At 39.0% G+C, this 20,464-nt stretch overlaps 1 protein-coding gene across 1 annotated transcript; it reads left to right on the top strand.

Annotated features, from left to right (window-relative positions):
• The first annotated feature begins 14,459 nt into the window (after positions 1 to 14,459).
• krt5 (keratin 5) lies at positions 14,460 to 18,907 on the top strand. Its single transcript, XM_065286226.2, has 9 exons — positions 14,460 to 15,159; positions 16,172 to 16,380; positions 16,474 to 16,534; positions 16,625 to 16,720; positions 16,808 to 16,972; positions 17,345 to 17,470; positions 17,655 to 17,875; positions 17,961 to 18,031; positions 18,138 to 18,907. The coding sequence occupies exons 1-9, from the start codon at positions 14,572 to 14,574 to the stop codon at positions 18,431 to 18,433; spliced, it is 1,833 nt and encodes a 610-aa protein (XP_065142298.1). The 5' UTR covers positions 14,460 to 14,571; the 3' UTR covers positions 18,434 to 18,907.
• Positions 18,908 to 20,464: the final 1,557 nt, after the last annotated feature.

Raw genomic sequence — 20,464 nt, 5'->3', positions numbered from 1 at the left:
TCTTGTAAAGTGAAGCAGTAATGTCAAGGCCATTATCTGAATTCGGTTACGACAGTCATTCACCATATTTGTGGATACCATAAAAATGGGTGACGCATAATGAATTTTACTTTTACGCCAAATTGACTTTTATTATAAAACACTGATGTGTCATAGTAAACTCGTTTGAGAGAACAGTCCGATAATATTTAACGATTAGTTAAGGATAAGTGGACAGGCAGTCAATTTATTATCTGTAAAGCTGTTTGCCTACCATTTATTGTTTTCTCTTTCCCATGATACCACCACTTTAATTTGGTAATGGATTGACTTATCCATCCCATTGCTAAACAGGAGATAATCAGAAAAAATCACCAACACAAGAGATTAAAGTACATGCTGAAAGTAATCCATTATAGACAAAGGTAATGAAAATTAAGTGTAAAATAAAAAAAAGGATGGGTGACCTTTGGACTGAGCCGTTGGTTGCAATTCACAGTCTCACCACTAGATGCCGCTAAAACACTGTCACGGCGCCTTTAAAATTAAACTATTGTAGCTTAAAGGGACAGTTCGGCCAAAAATGTTATTAAACCCATGATTTACTCACCCCCAAGCTGTCCGAGTTGCATATGTTCATCGTTTTTCAGACAAACACATTTTCTGATATTTTAGAAAATGTTTTAGATCTTACAGTTGATTAAATGTAATGTTACGGAGATTAAATGTAATGTTACGGAAAATTTCTAAACTGGAGCCAAAAAAAAAGGTTGTGATCTGTAGATATGTATAAATATGATGGTATTTTGTACTTAACCCTTTTTTCCACAAGATGGCAATATTACTGTGTAATCCAGTGTTTCACAACTGGACCTCAACATGGGCATAAATTTCATCTAACAGTAGGGTGGAAACAAACATAAAATAATACAGCCTATGTTGTACTTGGCATATGTGTACAGAAAGAAAAGACTAATATACTTCTTCAAAACCATTTATCCTACTGGATTTATTGCAGTGTTTTTGAAGTTGTTTACAATCAAGCCACCAATGATATTTTAACTAAATTTTAACTAAACTGATAGCTAGATAAAAAGTTGTAATCGCTAACATAGCAGACTCGTTGAAAAATACATTGGTTATTGTAATTTTTTTGGCACTATTCATTTAATAATGAAATAACTTTATCTGATGTTTAAATTGAATAAAATAGCTTTGACAGACAACTAGCTAATCGGTGTTTCGCAACTACTGAAGAACTTCGTTCTCTCTCACCAAGCTTTACTACTTACACAATGATTAAAAGTATTTAGCTTTACATCATTTATAATTGACATGGTTTTTATGATAATTTTAAGGGGGACAACAACCCCCACACACCCCGGGATTTGTTATCTAAAATAATAAAAAATAAGAAAAATAGGCTATAGTTTTTGGTTTGGAAAAACTATCCAAACCAAACCGCGCTCGGACGCGTTTGACCCCCAAAGCCTGGTTTGTTTGACTAGTGTGATCGCTCTGATCCGTGCCCGGGCGCGGATTGATTAATCGCGCCGCGGCCGGGTTGCAGAGGTGGGCCGGTGCGCGGTTCACTTGGGCTCAGGCGTGGAAGGCTGTGGTGTGAGCGCAATCGCGCCTGAGCGCGATTCAAAAGGTGAAGACGTCAGTTGCGCGACCACTCACCTTCATCTGCCTCTGTAAAAACCTTTTGATGCGCGCAGCGGGTTTACGTGAATGTCCGAGCTGCGCACGTGACAGATCAACTAAGCAATATGATGACATGTGAGAGGGCCAATGACATCTGTAATTGTGCACCAAACGACTCCGAATAAAAAACACAGACTTATCATTACGGTGGGTTCCAGTGTTAAGAGAGCGCTTTACTTCCTGCTTTTTTCAAAACAATTGCATCTTAATGACGAAAGCGCGCCCGGACTCGGATCGATAAGAAGTACAGTGTGAGTGCGCGCATCTGGGGGAGTAGGGAGGGGTGACAATCGCGCTGGGGCATGGTTTGGTTTGGTTTGGATAATGTGAGTGCGCCCTAAGGCCTAGTCCACAAGTACACATGTATTTTTATAATAGTTTTCCCCTCTTTCATTAAAGGGGATATTTCAAAAGACTTTTTTAAGATGTCAAATACATTTTTGGTGTCCCCAGAGTATGTATGTGAAGTTTTAGCTCATAATATCATATAGATCATTTATTATAACATGTTAAAATGGCCACTTTGCAGGGGTGAGCAAATATGTGCCATTTTGGGTGTGTCCATTAAAATGCAAATGAGCTGATCTCTGCACTAAATGGCAGCGCCATGGTTGGATAGTGAAGATTAAGGGGCGGTATTATTCCCTTCTGACATCACAAGGGGAGCCAATTTTCCATGACCTATTTTTTCACATGCTTGCAGAGAATGGTTTACCAAAACTAAGTTACTGGGATGATCTTTTCGCATTTTCTAGGTTGATAGAAGCACTGGGGACACAATTATAGAACTGAAACATGGAAAAAGTCAGATTTTCATGATATGTCCCCTTTAAAAAGTCTCTGCGTCCACACAAATACTGTCAAGAGCATGCCAAACCAACAGATACCGGCAGGGCCGGCGCTAGCTATAGGCAGAGTAGGCAAATGCCTAGGGCCTCAAGCTTGGAAGGGGGGCCTCCATAACTGCTAAGTCCATGTGCGCTGGTCCGACAATCACTACTGACAGCATTAAATAAAGTTTTAAGGTGAGTTCAACTTTATGCGGCGCCGCCACTGCAAGAATTAAGTTTGTATTTAAAAAAGTTTGTATTTAAAGTCGAACAGAAAACAAAACTGGCGTTACCTAAAGTAAACTGTCTGTATATCTTGTAAGTCCTCTACACTTTATTTTAGTTTTCAAATCATGAAAGTAGTTTGTCTGTTTAACTTCCAGTGGCAGCTGATTTGTATGGATATTTAAGGTAGTTTATAAAAAGTTATTGCAATAGTCTGATAGATAACTTTATACTGTATATTGGTTAAGTAAGAGGGAAATTCTTCTTTATACCAAGTTAAAATAAAAAAACAATAAGTTTTCTAGGAGGTGTTCACCTGTAATTTTTTTATATTTAGGGTTTTTGCAATGTACTGTTGTCTTTTTAATTTTGCTCTTTGGAGAAAGCAAAACTGTTATCCTGTGTTATCCCAAAAAGGTGGTGTTTTTAATAAATGTGACTTCCTTAAAAATTTTAACACATGTGGTTTTGCATAATTTCTAATTACATTTTAGTATAAAGTTAATCAATTTGTTGATAAAACTTAATAAAAGGTAAAAGTAATGGGGAAAAACATGTTTATTAGTACAGTAGTGCTCATCTGATTTCTTGCGCAGTAGAAAAACACATTCTCACATTATTCTGAAAATTAGAGGGGTGTGAGGGGCCTCCAACATAAATTTTGCCTAGGGCCTCCAAATATCTAGAACCTGCCCTGGATACCGGTATATCCCTAACGGTAAAGCCATTTTGCCAATCAGAAGCCATTGCAGAGTTGCACTAACAACAACGTCACAGGCCAAAAGCTCTGGTATCACTGGCTACACGGCTATACTGCAACCAGAGTTTCTGGGTTCTGGCTAGAGGGGATACAGTCACGGCCAAATCTCGTAAGATCTTGAGTTTAGGGTTAGGTTTGGGGATAGGATGAAAAACAGCTGTTCTGGCTAGATAGTACACATCTACGGCCTAAATCCTGTGAAATGTTGGGTTTAGGATTAGGTTGGAGGTAGCCTGGCTCCGCCCTCCTACGTGCTTCCGCTTAATTTTCATTTAGCTTCAGTACTACGTCTGGGACTACTGTGTAGAGTTTCGTTTTCTCCTGAAAAAATCTGCAGGACCAATCAGCAAACAGAGGGGGGTGGCCAAGAACGATGACTTTGAGGTAGTGCGTCAGTAATGACAGCGGAGAAAGACGTGAGAAAAGCTATTTGGTCCGTTGATGCAAAACTGCCGAATATACAGAAGTTAAAGCCGGAGCAAGAACCAGGTTTGCTAAGTTTTGTTGGTCTGATCATTCGGACTTGTTGTTTCCGGCCGGTTTCGGCGCATGATATACGTCACGACCACACGTTAGCGATCGCCTATGGCAGATCCTGAGTGACTCTGGGCAGATCCAATAGTTTTAAACTTCAACAGAGGACCCTCCTTAATGGAAGTAACGCTTTGCAATGGAGCGTGGCAAGACTCTCTGTACAAATGAAATGAATGTACGAGAGTCTGGTTGGACCAGGCTAGGTTGGGGGTAGGATTAGGATGAAAACAGCGTAAGATTTCATGAGATTTTGGCTGTAGCTGTATCCCTTCTAGCCACAATAGAGTTTGGTTTCAGTCTCCTGATACTGTGTTTGCGTGTGGACGAATGGCCAAACCACATAGAAAAAGCTGCGGTTTTGAAAATCCCAGTGTATAGTATGGATAGGGCCTAAAAGAACCAAAAATCTACCAACATTTTGGTTATTTTTCAATATACATCTTCCAAGTTCTAGAATATTACATTGGGTAGTCCTACATAGAAGTGAAGGGTGTGCTTATTGTCCACATCAATATTTGAAGGCCCCCTTCACTCAAATTTCTATGAAGTTAAATATTCTAGACCTTAGCATGTATAGATGTTAGCATTTTGTTACAAAAATAAAAAACACTTCTTTTCTTATTCAAATATCTTGACTAAAGTTGTTTTAGCATATTGTAATGTTTGTTTTGATCTAGTCTTATGTTGGAAAATCTCGGCAGATTTCCATGGTTTAGAATCTACAATGGAGTACAAAAATGCCACATTGCCAGTTATTTATAATCTCAATAGCTAGATATAGAGATATTGTCTGAGAAAATATTCCTTTTGTCAATTTGCAAGTTAATGGAAGTTTTGTATATTTAGATACAAATGTCAATGAGTTGAAACAAACCAGAATTGTTTTTCTGACTGTAGCTGCTTTGCATTAAAAATCTGCCAAATGCATAAATGAGGTGATATTAAAACATTGCTTTATTTGCTTGAGCGTCCCACAAAGTTTAACCTTAAGTTCCCATAGTCGCTGGTTGGTTTGTCTTGAGGCTTTCTCTCATAAATGCTGCAGGCCTCACGCTGTACAGTAGGAATGAACACAGCTCATTACAAATGAAAATTCATGTTTGGCCTGTGGCATTGCTTGTATGCTGCAAGTACAGTAAGTTTTAGTGTCACACTACAGGTAGCAACCCTTTGACTAGTACCTAGTAACTCTAGTAAATCTTTGTATACAAAGTGTCTATACCAGATACTTTTTATAACTAGCAGAGTTTTTTTAATGCATTTAAAATTTAAAAGTCACCTGGAAGGTGATAACAGAATGCTTTTTGACGTGCATGACAGATAAAGCCATCTGGAAAATAATTTTTCTCTTTATTGTTTTGTGTTATCTGCTCAGCTGTCATCAGTCACATGGAATTAAGTTAATACAGCCTTTTCAGAAACTCCATATTTTTATTTTCCTAAATCATATCACAGGCCTTTAGACAATTCATAATGCCCCTGTGCCTGCCTAGCTGCAGGGCTTTAAACACAAAGTAGGTGATGGGAACCTTTAAAGCTATAGGATCTCATTGCCTCCATAAAAGTCACCTCGGGGTTTAAAACTCGCAAAACTGCTAATCTTTTTATCTCTGAATATGCTTGGGTTCTGCCAATAACAGAACAGTTTTTGTTTAAGCCCTGGTTAAGCTGTTTCTTAGATTGTTGTGCACAATAAAGGTATCGAAAGAAAAACGTTTTTATTTTAACAAATAAAGGTGTCAATATGTACATTTCAGGTACTAATATGCACTCTTTGATGTGTTTCCCAAACAAGGTTTAAGACATAAAATTCATGTTTGAGCTGTCTTAAATAAAAACAGCTTGCACAGACATATCATAAAACATCAGTGCCATATTTTTCTGAAGATCCAGTAATATTTATTGTAATGTGTGTTTGTGAAAACTCTTTTAATGTCCTAATATAACTAAAACCTAGTCCTGGCCTAATCTAAACCCTTTCAGTACAAACTTTTTTAAGGGGGACCACCCGCTGACAACTTTTGTACCTGTATTTCTGAGAGTGATCAATTTGGTATCTGGATAGTTTCTGGATGTTATTTAGCTTCCAATGTGATGTCAAATATTTCATCATTTGTCACATTTTTTTAAATCTCAGCAGGTAATATTTTGACTTGAAAACAGGGATTAGAGCAGACAGAGGGAATTCTTATCTTAAACGTAGGCGATACACTATTAATATAATTTTATTGTGAGATCTTTTTGATTTATAGCAATAATGTGTTTTCAGTTTTCATCTAGATTTCACTGTTTCTCATAGCAAGCCTGGCTAAGCATTAACGTTGACCCGGGGCGAGTTTGAAACAGTGGTGGGAATATCAGATAATTTGACTGACTTGATCTTGTTCAGCAAAAATCTTCTTGATTCAAGGCATTTTGCTCATTTGAATAAGCAGGAGCAGCTCTTAATATCCAAATTTCCAAGGTTTGACATTCCCAGATAAAAACTGTATATATTGCTCTTGAGAAACTAATGACATACAGTAGTCTCATTCAGGTACTGCGAGTCCTCTTGTCAGGTGCAGTTTAATACTTATTATAAATTAATAAATTCACTATATGCATAAATAATAACAGGATTTTATTTACAGATGATTAAACCAAATGCATTTTCGTCTTTTTTGAACTTATTTGAACATGTCTAGGTTAAAAGCCACAAGGAAGCAGGTTTGCATTTCTTACAATTAAAACAGATCAAATCAGTATTTTGTTTCCAAATATTTACTCAGACTGTGTAATAGGCGGGTTGTGGTCAATAAATGGTCATTAGTACAAAGTACACCTTTCTACCTAAACAGTTTATATGAGTACCACAAAGGCACATATTGGTACCAAATGTATCTGTACCTAAATGCTACATACTTTTTTAACAGGTACTGTCCCAGTGGCAGCTTGGGATCATGTTTTGACAATTTGCAAAAATGCAGGATACTATACAACTAAACGCTTAACACAAATAAATCCATTCATTCATTAACTGGCATTATAGTAGTTAACACTCTGTTTTACAACACACTGACAAATTACAAGTCTTATACTGTACTTGTCAGGATCCCTTCACCATCCACGTCATCAGTCGCTCCTCCCACTTGTTCACTCTCCCCTGAGTTCTAATGCCCATCCAGGGCAAACCGCTGGGCAGAGGTCGTATTTGTCACTTCACCCCCAAATTAACCCTTCCTGTCGGATGTTTACACACTGAGGAGATCTCCTTTATGGTGCTGGAGGAGTCCACCGCAGAGCTCACCCCCTTCGTAACCCTCTCAGGCCACTATGAATATCAGGTGATACCTTTCGGACTTTCGGACTCTCGAACTCACCGGCTGTCTTCCAAGGCTATATGAATGAAGGCTTTCATAAATACCTAAACAGGTTTGTGATTGTCTACATAGACAATATCCTCATTTATTCCACCTCTCTCTCTGAACATCATCTTCATGTAACCGTAGTTCTGGTGTTCTGGAGGGAACATCAGTTATACCTGAAGTTGGAGAAGTGCAAGTTCCATTCCACCACTGTACAGTTCCTTGATTATATCATCGATCAGCATGGAGTACAAATGGACTAGAGGAAGGTGGAGACGATTGGCAACTGGCCCCTACCCGCTACAATAAAGAATCTTCAATGGTTCCTTGTGTTCGTCAACTTCTATCGCAGGTTTATACACAACTACAGCCTTATGAGTGCTCTCCTCACCTCTCACCCAAATCCATGTCCTTGACCCCAGAAGCCCTCGCAGCCTTTAATCATCTGAAGGAAGCCTTTCTATCCGTACCAGTTCTCCCATTCTTCATGGAGTCAGAACGATACTCTCCCAGCAGCAGGGGAATCCTCCCAGACTCCATCCATGTGCCTTTTTATCCAAAAAACTGTCCCCGTTGGAGTGGAACTACGATATAGGCAATTGGGAACTGCTCAAAATCAAAATCACCCTCAAGGAATGGAGACATTGGGTGGAGGGCACTAACCATCCATTTAAGAAGATCATCACTGATCATCGAAACCTGGAATACATTTGTGAAGCTAAAAGACTAAACCCACATCAGGCCCGTTAGTGCCCTATTCTTCACTTGATTTGACTTCACCATAACCTACAGACCAGGAAGAAAGAACCTCAAAGCAGATACCCTGTCTCGTCTCCATAATTCAGCTTCTGAAGACCTTCAACCCGAAACCATTCTCCCTTCAGCTATGTTCATCAGCCCAATTGTCTGTTATTTTGATGAGCAGATTACCCAGGAAAATCTCCTCAACCCCGCTCCACCAGGAGTTCTTGAGAATCTCACCTATGTACCCACACACCTCTGCAATGAGCTCTTAGACGCTGCTCACTCCACACCGGGCTCCGAACATCCAGGTAGCAGGCGGACCCTCTCGCACCTCAGTCAGCGGTACTGGTGGCCTTCCATCTCTGAAGACGTTTTCCGGTATGTTAGAGGATGCTCAGTCTGCGCAATAACCAACACCTCTAGAAAACTCCCGTAGGCAAACTATTGCCTCTTCCCATACCACAATGACCCTGGTCCCATTTGGGCATTGATTTCATGATCGACCTACCCAGATCTCAGAACCACTAATCCCCATCACCTTTGTCTCATCACCATGTACCTTTATAACCTTCTCTTTCCCATTCACTCATCATCTGGTCTCATCACTTATAGACACTTAGACTCACCCGTGATACTTACCTGGATCTAACCTGTTGTTGTCTTCTTTTACCCTCCAAGAATCCTCCGATCTCCATCCGCAAAGAGACTGTATTATTATTCCGCTAAGTGCTCTTCAGAACTTCATATATCTATTATACTCACCTGTTATCCCTTTGCTTCAGTGTGTGTTTCAATAAAGTTCTGTTGTACTTACCTTCAGTCTACTTCATGTTTCTGAACGTGCCAGTACTAGGTTTGCATCACATTTTCATTCGTTTCAATTGTCTGTCATCAAATTGTAGGTTTTCAAGGTTTCAGCATGATTTTTATCATCAGTAAGAAAATTGAATGTGGTTAATAGTCCAATAAACTTTAAATTACGTTTTTAATCTATTTATCTGTTCAATAAACTGAAATCACATTCTTGATGCACAATCAGTTTTTTTGTTATTAAATGTAAATTCAAAGTTTCTTTACACACTGTGAGAAAAATGATCAAGAAATGTTCCCTCGCTGTCACTGGTGATACCCTTTCAAAAAGTAAGCCTACTTTTTTGCACAGAAAGAGTTCATATTAGTTCATAAGAGGTACATTTTGATACCAAATATATACATATCTGTACATTCAAAAAATTGCTTGTTGGTTTAACTTAATAAAACTATGACACCTATTACCACACAAGTTCACTTAACTTGCTTTATGTACATTTATTTGTGTTGAGCCAACTATCTTTACTTTTTAAAAATCGCCATGTTTGATTTTGTGCCACCATACATAACTACTAAGGATGCGAGATAATTTGCATGCGATAGTCATTGCACATCTTAGCCGTTTCTCAATATGCGTTCTTGTCTGTACTTGTGTTCTTGTGGACTTGTGAAACGTCATCAGCCGCGGCCCAAGTACTGTTCCAATTCATCAAGCCCAAGTTCACATAAAATCCCCGGATGTGTTCTTGATCCGCCCATTTTATCGAGGATGCATCAGAGGAGACTTGTGTGGACTTATGACAGCGAAGTTTCCCAGAATGCACTTCGCGTCAGAAGTTCGTTCTTCCGAGTCTGAACTTGCAAGTTCGAACTACGAAGGACACAAGTCCGAGTTCAGCGTACTTGGTTTTGAGAAACGGCTCTTGTGAGTGAAGCCTGTTCCTTGATTAGTAGTAAATCTCCATCACCTGCTTTCAGATGCAGCCGCATTTACTGCACAAAGCTGTAGTTCACTACGGCTTTGTGCAGTAAATGCGGCTCTATCTGAAAGCAGGTAAATAACTTGAAACACTTTAACTTACTATCTGTTAAAAATTGCGACCCTTTCTGAGAAATCTTGGCTGAGGAGATTTGGAGCATCAAAGTTTGATTTCAATCTTACTCAGTCAATTTTTAAGATATCAAGGTTATATTTCTTTACATTATGTAGGATGAGAAAACATTTAATACAGGCTGTTTATACACGGTATTAAGATGGGTTTTGGTCGAACTGATCACAACTGGACGAGGAAGACAAATTCAGTTTAATAGCCGGAGAGTAGGCTAGAAAGAAGATATTTTGAGAAATGGTGGTAAACACACAGCAGTAAGTGACCATTGACTTTGTGATAAATGATGGTAAGCACACAGTTGACGGTACCCATTAAATTCCATCGTATTTTTTTATTCCTACTATGGAAGTCTATGGTCACTTACTGTTGTGTGTTTACTAGGGATGGGTATCGTTAAGGTTTTAACGGTATTACTACTCTTACCGGTACTGCTTAACGGTCCGGTGCTTTAACGGTATTCTTATCGGTACTTTGGCCAATGTTAACATTTGATCACAAACCTATGTTCACATGATTAAGTTAATTATGTGTCTGCATTTCATTATTACAAATTAATTTCTGGATATCATTTCTAAATATTTTACATATATTTATTAATGCACCAGCGTGAAAGCTGCAGAAAAAATACTCTAAATAGGATATTTAGGCTAAATAAATGTTTACATGCTGATTTTTCTTTATTTGGGATTTTAAAAAGAAGTAGAAAATATGTTGAATGCATAACGTTCAGCATTTCTCCCAAAAGAAATCAACAGAATTTCAACGTAAGGTAAGCAAACCAATTAGGGAGATTGTACATTTATTTTAAATGACGTGAACAATGTTGATTCAACATGATTTTAGCATACATGCCTGACGTTGATGCGGCAACCACCAGAGATGATGGTTGAATTTTGCAGGCTGCGACCTTCTAAGGACGTATTTTAAGACCGATTGCGTCACAGCAGCGCGACTTGAGGCTGTGATTTGTGTTAATATTATTCTGTTTATGTTGCGTATTTCTAAGGTTGATTAATTTTATATACTGTTGAATAGTTTAATCTACATCAACGTGTCATATTTCTTAAAATAAATGAATATTTTTCTGATTCCATATTTATTTAAATAAGTCAGAAACGTCTCCGCTGTGTCCTGCTGACAGGCGCGGTGGGCGCGTGCAACAGGTGACGCAAATTATAGGTCCTCCGAGGGTTAAACTGTCTCATTTCAGTTCTCTTCGCGGACTTCTGAGGCTGCCACCTTGAAAGACAGAGTGCTCCCCTTTTAAGGTTGTATGCTTAGAAGGTCGCAGCCCTTGAATTGGGACACAGCTTCTTTCTGCACGTAATACACTTTTGAAAGATGCTTTGACAGATTGCTTGTGTTTCCGCCCTTACATGCAAACATCTTGTTGCACTTACCTGTATGACAACGAGCGTTGTCTGCATCAACTCTAGTGAAGTATAACCACACTTTTGAATGTTTTGCTCTATCCGCCATCGTCACTCTTTGTATTAAGCGGTAGTTTTCGTGCTGTTATGCGTGTGCGTGCGCCGCGCTCGTTGTTGTGGTTGTGTTTGACAGACAGCCAGCCTCCGCGGCGCGCATGAGAGATCTCGCAGATCTCACAGACAAACGTCTTAATCGCAAATTAGAAATGTTTGGTGAGATAAAATGTGCACGAAAACATTATTAAGAATACATAGTACATTTATTTTTATTTTTTTCTCCAGGACCGAAAGCAGAACCGATAGCGTCAGATCTTACTGATACTACGGTCTTTCATAATTTAGCCCCGGGGCCAGTTTAATACCGGGTTTCGGTACCCATCCCTAGTGTTTACCATCATTTCTCAAAATATCTTTTTTTGTGTTCATCAGAAAAAAGAAATTCATACAGATTTAAAACAACATGAGGATGAGAAAATGATGACAGAATTTTCATTTTAAAGTAAACTATCCCTTTAAATAATCGTATTGTACCTGTGACACCAAATGAAACCATTTTATATTTATAGGTTGTACATTACTCAGCCTGTGAACTAGTAACAACTGTAATTGTCCCACAAATTCTCATGATGTATTGGATCATTTAATATGCTTAAAATCACTAAACCCCCAAAATTAGTTAAATAATTTTGTCGCTTTCTTGAGGGAGTTTGCAAATGGTTTATATTCTAATGTCTGGATATTAGTCATGCCTGCTGCAAGCCAAATTTATTTGCACATAGACTAGTGCCCATGTTGTACTAGAGCCTGATTGACTAAGGGGGCGTGCACATCAAAGCTTTTATGCCCGCGGCCGGCGCATGATTTCAATTGTTTCCAATGGAAGTGTTGCGTTTTTTTTAAAAACAGCAGGCGCTCGGCGGTTGCTCAGCGCTGAGCATCGAGAGTTGAAAGAGATTCAACTTTAGGTAAAAAGCTCTGCCCATCAATGTCAGTTCTCACACAGCCATCCAATCACAGCGGAAGAGGGGCGGGACAAGTATTACAACAACCAACCGGCCGTAAGCTCAAGTATCACAGCTACCAAAGCGCTCCGTTGAAGAAAGCTGGCGCTCAGCTGAAAAAACAGCTTGGAGTCGGCGTCATCCAGGCGTTAAGAGATATGCACACCAAACTTTTAAATGTGGCTGAAAATGCCTGGAGGACGCCAAATTTTTAAAAATTGCCTAACCCTAATTCCATTGGAAACAATTGAAAACATTTGGCGGCCGTAAAAGATTTGGTGTGCACGGCACGCCCCCTTAAAGTTCTTAAAAGCAGGTGATTGTTCAAATGAACCCACAAAATCTGTGCCAAACACTATGCTGTATGTAATTTGCACAAATAAACCTCATCTATTATCATGAAAGGGTGGAGTCGACCAACCAATGAGATTCAGTCACCTGAAATGATTAATATCTAAACACACAGTGTAAACACATCTCTATTTTAGCACATTGAATTGTAAGTGGATGGTGGATAAGATGCCATGTTTTTATTAAAATAACACATACACTGTAAAAGTTTGATCAAAAAATTACTAAAATTTGTTTTCAATTTTTTTTACTTTAAGTGAAAAAATTACGTTTAAAATGTTTGAATATTTTAGTTTCAATTAAAGTAATTTTTAAAAGTATTTTCACCTTACATTTTAGTTTAGCATATTAGTTTCTTAAAAGTGCATAAAAGTGATATTTCCAGTATGTGTAAGCAATAGATCAGTGTATTAAACTCACTTTCGGGTAAACAGCTATGGTGCATCTTCTCCTGTAGCTCAGTGCATTGCTTTAGCAGCACAAAAGTCATGGGTTCAAATTTAGGTTTGATTCCCAGGGAATAAATGAACTGATAAAATGTATGGACAGTAGGTTGCAGTAACTGTATGTGTGCCAAATGAATTAAAATGCAAAATATAAAATCATGATTTGCATTTATTCGTTGGATGGGCATCTTGCTGCCAAAGAATTTTATAAACCATCTTTTAAACCAAAGCTGTGAAAATCTGACATTTTTAAAAAAATTATTTATATTCCAGTACATCATAATTTTTCTGTCAATTTTAGGATGATAGTTTTAAAAAGGTAGTCATGTTGGATTTGGTTGAAGCAATCTTTTTAAATCAATCCTGCTTAAAACAGCGGTTGCATTATTAATGCATGTGTATTTTGCATGAAAGTCTGTCTGTTTAAGTACAGGGACTAAAGTGGTAACTACATCTAATTGCATTCATACAGAAAAAAACATAAAGTTCACACGGGAACATATTAATCAGTTTTGCATGTGGCAAGCATGTTGGATTTATTTTTTGTTTTTTTGCGTCTCACCTAAAAAACTACACAAGAGGATTAGGGCCAATCAAAAATAAAAATATCTTTAGATTAAGATCATTTTAATTTTAGATTAATTTTTTTTAAGACAAAGTCAAAATAATTAAAATAATGACAACATAATGTCAACATAATGAGAATAATGTCATAATATTTCGAGAATAAATTTAAAATTATGACAATAAGTCATAGCCACACGAAATTAATATTAAAAGTCTTTTTAATATTTTGAGAATGAAGCCAACATTATGAGTCAGTTTCCCAGGGTTTAGATTAATTCAGGACTAGGCCTTAGTTATATTAAGATTCAAGTAGTTTTTACAAACAAACCGTAAAAAAAAACAATAAATACATTTTTGTCCTGGACTAGGATAAGCCCTAACCTAGGTGCAGTGTCCTGGACAGTGGTTATCCTAGTTTCCAGTTTCTTTTTCTATGTGAGTTTCCATGCGTAGGGTGTGTCAAGACCCCTCTCTGATGAAAATGTTCCCATGCCAGCCCAAAAAGATGGGTGTAACTATCAACTAGATAGGCAGAAAGGGAGGACAGGAGCCCAGGGCTGTAAGGGGAGTGATCAGGTGAATCCCTCCCTCAACATGTGCAGAATAAAAGCACCTGAACTCCATGCTCAAGTCACTCAGAGGGATTTGACTCGCCTCTTGTGAGCTCACCTGCACTGCATTTCTTTTTTCATTCCCTATCTGAATCTCACCCCAAGAAGACGACAGCAGCCATGAGTACAAGATATACCTCCTTTAGCAGCGGCAGTGGAAACATAGGTGGCGGTATTAGCGCTGGACCTTTTAGAAGATGCTATTCCAGCAGGTCTGCCTGTGTAGCACCTGCCAGCAGGATAAGCTCTGGGTCAGTCCGACGCTCTGCCGCTAGCTTCCAATATGGATCGGGAGGTAGCCTAGCTGGAGGCTATGGAGGAGGTTATGTTAGCAGCTTGGGGGCAGGAGGAGGCTACGGAGCAGGTTATTCTGCTGGCTTTGGTGCAGGAGGTGGCTACGGTGGAGGTTATGGTGCCGGCATTGGTGCAGGAGGTGGCTACGGTGGAGGCTATGGCCTTGGTGGAGGCCTCGGTGCAGGTGTAGGTTTCGGTTCAGGTGGAGGTGGAGGTTTCGGTGCTGGTATATCACCTGGAGGAGGTTATGGAATTTTCTCTGATAGCCTCCCACCTATCACTTCCGTCACATTCAACCCCAGCCTGCTAACCCCACTTAACCTAACGGTCGACCCCAACATCCATGTGGTCCGTACCCAGGAGAAAGAACAGATCAAGACCCTCAACAACCGCTTTGCTTCCTTCATCGACAAGGTTAGTCCTCTTTTCTCTTGCAAACAAACTAATGGGCAGTTATTATGGAGGCTTAGTTGTTCAATACAGTGGGTGAATATGGCAATCAATGATCAAATCATTCTGGGAGCTAGGTTCTTGTCAGATATTTCACAGCCACCAGAAAATCCCATTAGCGTAGGATATACACTTGTCAAATGACAGTAACCACATAGTAGACATGCTTGCATTGCATGCCATGTTTTACAATATTATCCCAAAAATTAAAACAGTCAAATATCAAATGACACAGGCTTCAGTAGTTCCTGTAATGCCGTTGTTCATGGTCAGTGAGGTTGTGTTTGGAAACCCAAGGTCCAATGACTAGACCAGTCCAAATAAGGGCACAGATCATGTTTGCCAGCTACCTCCATGGCAGCATTGTGAACTTGTGTGTAACATGTGAGCATCCTCTTTAATTCAGACTTAGTCCAATAGCAGTACAAAGATCATTAATAGTAAGTTGGAGGAATTTGGGACCACACCTTTTAAGTCCATTCAACCCAAGTGCACAAGAATAAGTCCTCCTCATGAAGATAATTCCTACTGATGCAATGGATGCTTTGTTTAAAAGAGTTTGCAAATGATCCTTATTTAAAAAAAAAGAATTGCATCCTGGGAATTGGCAGCAGGTTGGGCACATTAGCCTAGGGGGGTTATTTGCCAAAGGGTGATTTGTGACTCTACATTGTGCCAGGAGCAAATGGTTGTTGGGAGTTCAAATTTGTGCATACATTAGATTTATTTAAATCTACATTTAAATGAGGGCGACCATTCCCAGATTGGAACCTAGCTGCACGACCCACCAAAATGTTTGGAAAGGTGTGTCAAAGCAAAGAGATGTGTTTGTGAAAATGATTGCAGTTAACAACACACGACTTCTTGTCCAATAGTAACACACCTTCCTTATTCATCTCTATAGGAACGATAATGTGTGAGTTTCTCCATTTATTTTGCATTGACGGTTGCATTTCTCACTTTATCTTAAATGTAGGTGCGAGTCCTGGAACAACAGAATAAAGTGCTCGAGACAAAATGGGCTCTACTGAACGAGCAGACCACCAGCCGCTCCAACATCGACACAATGTTCGAAGCCTACGTCAGCAACCTGCGCAGACAGCTGGACGGACTCACGAATGACAAATTGAAGCTGGAGGGAGAGTTGACGAACATGCAGACTTTGGTGGAGGACTTCAAAAACAAGTAAGAATGTTAAAGGATTGGGGACCACAAATATATTTGATTTGAATGGCACAAGGTACTGTTTATGCTAATGTGGAAAATGTGTTTTTACAGATATGAGACTGAAATCAACAAGCGTGCCACAGCAGAAAACGAGTTTGTTTTGCTGAAGAAGGTAAAACGTCTGCTGCTTTGACTTTTACGTTTTATTTTAAAATTCTTTTGACTCCTCCCATTATATTGAGCTCTGTACATGCCTTCATAGGATGTTGATACTGCCTACATCACCAAGACAGACCTTGAAGTGCAGGTCGAAGGTCTCCAAGATGAAATCAACTTCCTCCGGGCCGTCTATGAGGAGGTGGGTGACATATGACATTTTGTAATAATGCAATTGTTTTTAATGTTAGAGTACGTGTATGTCAATGCCTATTCCTTTAATTTTTAGGAGCTGCGTGAACTTCAGGGACAGATCAAAGACACAATGGTTGTTGTGGAAATGGACAACAGTCGCAACTTAGACATGGAGGCCATCGTCGCTGAGGTCCGCGCTCAGTATGAGGAGATCGCCAACCGCAGCCGAGCTGATGCCGAGGTTTGGTACAAACAGAAGGTAAGAATAAAACCATAGACTGAAAATAATACGTCGTAGGGTCAGTGACGTCGCTCATAGGTTGGTGAAGAGCTTTTTTGAAGCCAATAGTTGGCGGAGCCTGCCATCGCCATCTTGGCAGCGCATCACTTGCGTATAACTGAAAATGGGTAAAGAGGCGGGACGTGGGTGAAGCTGAGGTGGCAGGTTGCTGAAACCACACTCGCCTAGCTTGACTGGTCGATGAATTGCAGTTTAAGTCACTTGCCTATTGGCTTCATCAGAGAGATCGAAATCTTGCCCCTTGAAAAAAATGTAAAGCTGTGAATCGACACCATTTTGAAGTAGTCAATCAATTGGCAAAGCCTAATGTCAATTCTTCTTTGCTTCCAGTTCGAAGAGATAGAGACGACATCTGCTCAATATGGAGATGAGGTTCGCAACACCAAGATTGAGCTCGCTGAGGTCAGCCGTGTGGTCTCCCGACTTCAGAGTGAAATTGAAACTATCAAGGCACAAGTAAGTTTTTTTGGTTTAACATGGCTATTTGGACTTTTTGTATCTTTGTTAGGATAGTGAAGATGGGACAAATCATATAGGGTGGGATAGAGGGGAAGAGGAGTTGGAGAAAAAACATGAGACTACAACTCGCAGTAACGTGAAGTTTTACGAAAACTAAAATCTAAGCATGTCCTTTGCCCAGCGTGTTACCCTGGAAGATGAGATCACTAAGGCTGAGGAGCAAGGAGAAGTATCGGTGCAGGAAGCCAAGCTCCGCATTAAAGAATTAGAGGTGGCCCTACAGCAAGCCAAACAAGACATGGCACGACAAGTGCACGAGTACCAGAACCTCATGAACGATAAACTGGCCTTGGACATTGAGATCGCCACCTACAGGAAGCTTTTGGAGGGAGAGGAAACCAGGTCAGTAACTTTTGGTATGGTTTTCGCTTAAAATCTTTCCATTGAGGTAAACGTACATTTAGGTTTTCTCTTTCACATTTGTCAGGATTGCAACTGGTGGTAGCACTGCAACTATCCACATCCAGGAGTCAGGAATTAGCGCTGGAAACATAAGCGGTAAGCTAATGAACTTTAATGTTCGAACTTCATCAGATTTGTCAACATTTCATTTTATGTACAGAGTGCACTTGTAAAACCATCCTGTGTGTATGTTGTTGCACAGGTGCCCTCGGCTTCGGAGCAGGATTCAGGGCTGCGGCCGGCAGCTTCAGAAGTGGCGGCGGCAGTGGCTTTGGAGTTGGCGGTGGCGGCGGCAGTGGCTTCGGCTACAGAAGCGGCGCTGGCTATGGAAGCGGCATCGGCTATGGAAGCGGCTTGGGCTACGGCAGTGGAATCGGATACGGATATGGCGGGGGATTGTCATTCGGCTCTGGTAGCCTGATCACTGGAGGCGAAGGTGTCAACAGTTCAATCACGACAGCCCGCTCCTCCTCTGTACACCAAAGGAGCCTTCGTTAAGCAAATACATGTCCACTCATTTCCTCCCCACCCCATAACATCTATCACCGGGTTAACAAGATTTGATCTGTATGCACTCTTTCTTTCTATCATTACCTTTTTCATTTTGCTCATACTTTTTGAATTTTCTCCAAAATTGTGTATTTGTTCATCCACCCTCAACCCACCATGACCCAGAGTGACCATTTGTTTAAGGAGTGCTCTGTACCCGCAGGATGACTTTCCAAATTACTTTGATTTTTGTTGTACCCTTGTCCTTTAGGGGGATTTGCTGGGAATAATGCAGCTCATGAGAAATATACATTTGTATTTTCAGCAAATTTACTGTTTGTCTTTACTCATTTGGGGAAGATGAGCTGAGTAAAGAGCTGTTTTATGCCACATAATGATTGCATACATCAATAAAACTAATAAAACTGTCATGCAACATGAATGGAAATGTATACAACAATAAATCATGGTTACAAACAATAATTTGTCTTCAGTTGTTATTTCATTCATTTACTTGATTTTTTTATTATTACTTAATTTTTTATAAAGGAGAATGCAACATAATTAACTAAAGTTTATCTTTTAGTCTCACCAGCTATAGAGGGCTTAAACTGTTCAGGTTGTACACAAGAAACAACAAGAAACCACTAAAACTGACTGAAAGGCACTGCCATGGTTTTTTATTTATTTAATAAATAAAAATCAGGCAACAGTAATTTTCCAACTTACCCCTCCCTTATATACTTAAATATAATACTCAATAATTCCCTAATACTCCCTAATAAATATTTTAAACCTTTTTTAAATTGAGTTATATGAACATGTTAGACGTCTATTAAATTTTCACTAACAGCTGAAATTTTGTGGGTTTTTTTTAAGCCTAGATATCTGGGCTGTGACAGCTGGCTATGTCTTTTAAATGCAGAAATGATTGCTGGGTTCATTTTTTTTTACTTTTTTTTAACTTTTGCTCCGCTTTATTCTTCAGATTATAGGCATCTTGTTATATTTACCTTAAGATTAGAAAATGTAACAGACACACAGTCAGAAAAAGCATTCAAGATGTGGGTTAAAAATAATATATATATATATATATATATATATATATATATATATATATATATATATATATATATATATATATATATATATATATATATATATATATTATATACTTAATAAATGAAAATTGGATTAATTTAATTACTAATTAATTGGTAAAAAATGTGTTACCTCGAAATCATTTTTAAAAAGTTTTTTCACCTTAATTTTTTTATTTAAAGAGGACATTTCGCAATACTTTTTTAAGATGCCACATAAATATTTGGTGTCCCCAAAGTACGTATGTAAAGTTCTAGCTAAAAAAACTAAAATTTATTAAATTTGCCACTTTGTAGGTGTGAATAAAAGTGCCGTTTTGGGTGTGTCCTTTCAAATGCAAATGAGTTGATCTCTGCACTAAATGGCAGTGGCGGGTTTGGATTACGGGATGGGATTATTATAATAAGATCCACTTCTGACATCACAAGGGGAGCCAAATTTCAATGACCTATTTTTTCACATGCTTGCAGAGAATGGTTTACCAAAAACAAAGTTACTGGGTTGTTCTTTTTCACTTTTTTAGGATGATACAAGCACTGGGGACCCAATTATAGCACTTAAACATGCAAAAAGTCAGATTTTCATGATATGTCCCCTTTAAAGTGAGAAAATGTAAGTTAACAAAACTTCAGTGTTACCAATTGAAGTAATTTTTTCCCAACTTTCTCATTTTACTCTCAGTGTACAGATAAACAGTGTTTGGTCATTATTAACTTTGTGTAGATGGCACAGTGGATAAGACACACACCTTTGGTGTGAGAGACCCGGGTTCGAATTCAATGTGACACACCATTGTGTGCCTGAGCAAGACACTTAACCCCTAGTTACTCCAGAGGCGTGCAACGGTGCAACCTCTGACATATATAGCAATTGTAAGTCACTTTGGATAAAAGCGTCAGCTAAATGAATAAATGTAAAATGTTCCCACAGGACCTCTAA

The sequence above is a fragment of the Paramisgurnus dabryanus genome, chromosome 21 (genome assembly GCF_030506205.2).
Source record: "Paramisgurnus dabryanus chromosome 21, PD_genome_1.1, whole genome shotgun sequence".
Lineage (NCBI taxonomy): Eukaryota > Metazoa > Chordata > Actinopteri > Cypriniformes > Cobitidae > Paramisgurnus > Paramisgurnus dabryanus.
This window is presented reverse-complemented; position numbering and strand designations above follow the sequence as displayed.

Coding starts and splice junctions, on each gene's coding strand:
- krt5 (XM_065286226.2), top strand. CDS start 14,572: ATGAGTACAAGATATACCTCCTTTAGCAGCGGCAGTGGAAACATAGGT. Junction 17,471..17,654: donor TTGAAACTATCAAGGCACAA/GTAAGTTTTTTT, acceptor TCCTTTGCCCAG/CGTGTTACCCTGGAAGATGA. Junction 18,032..18,137: donor TAGCGCTGGAAACATAAGCG/GTAAGCTAATGA, acceptor GTTGTTGCACAG/GTGCCCTCGGCTTCGGAGCA.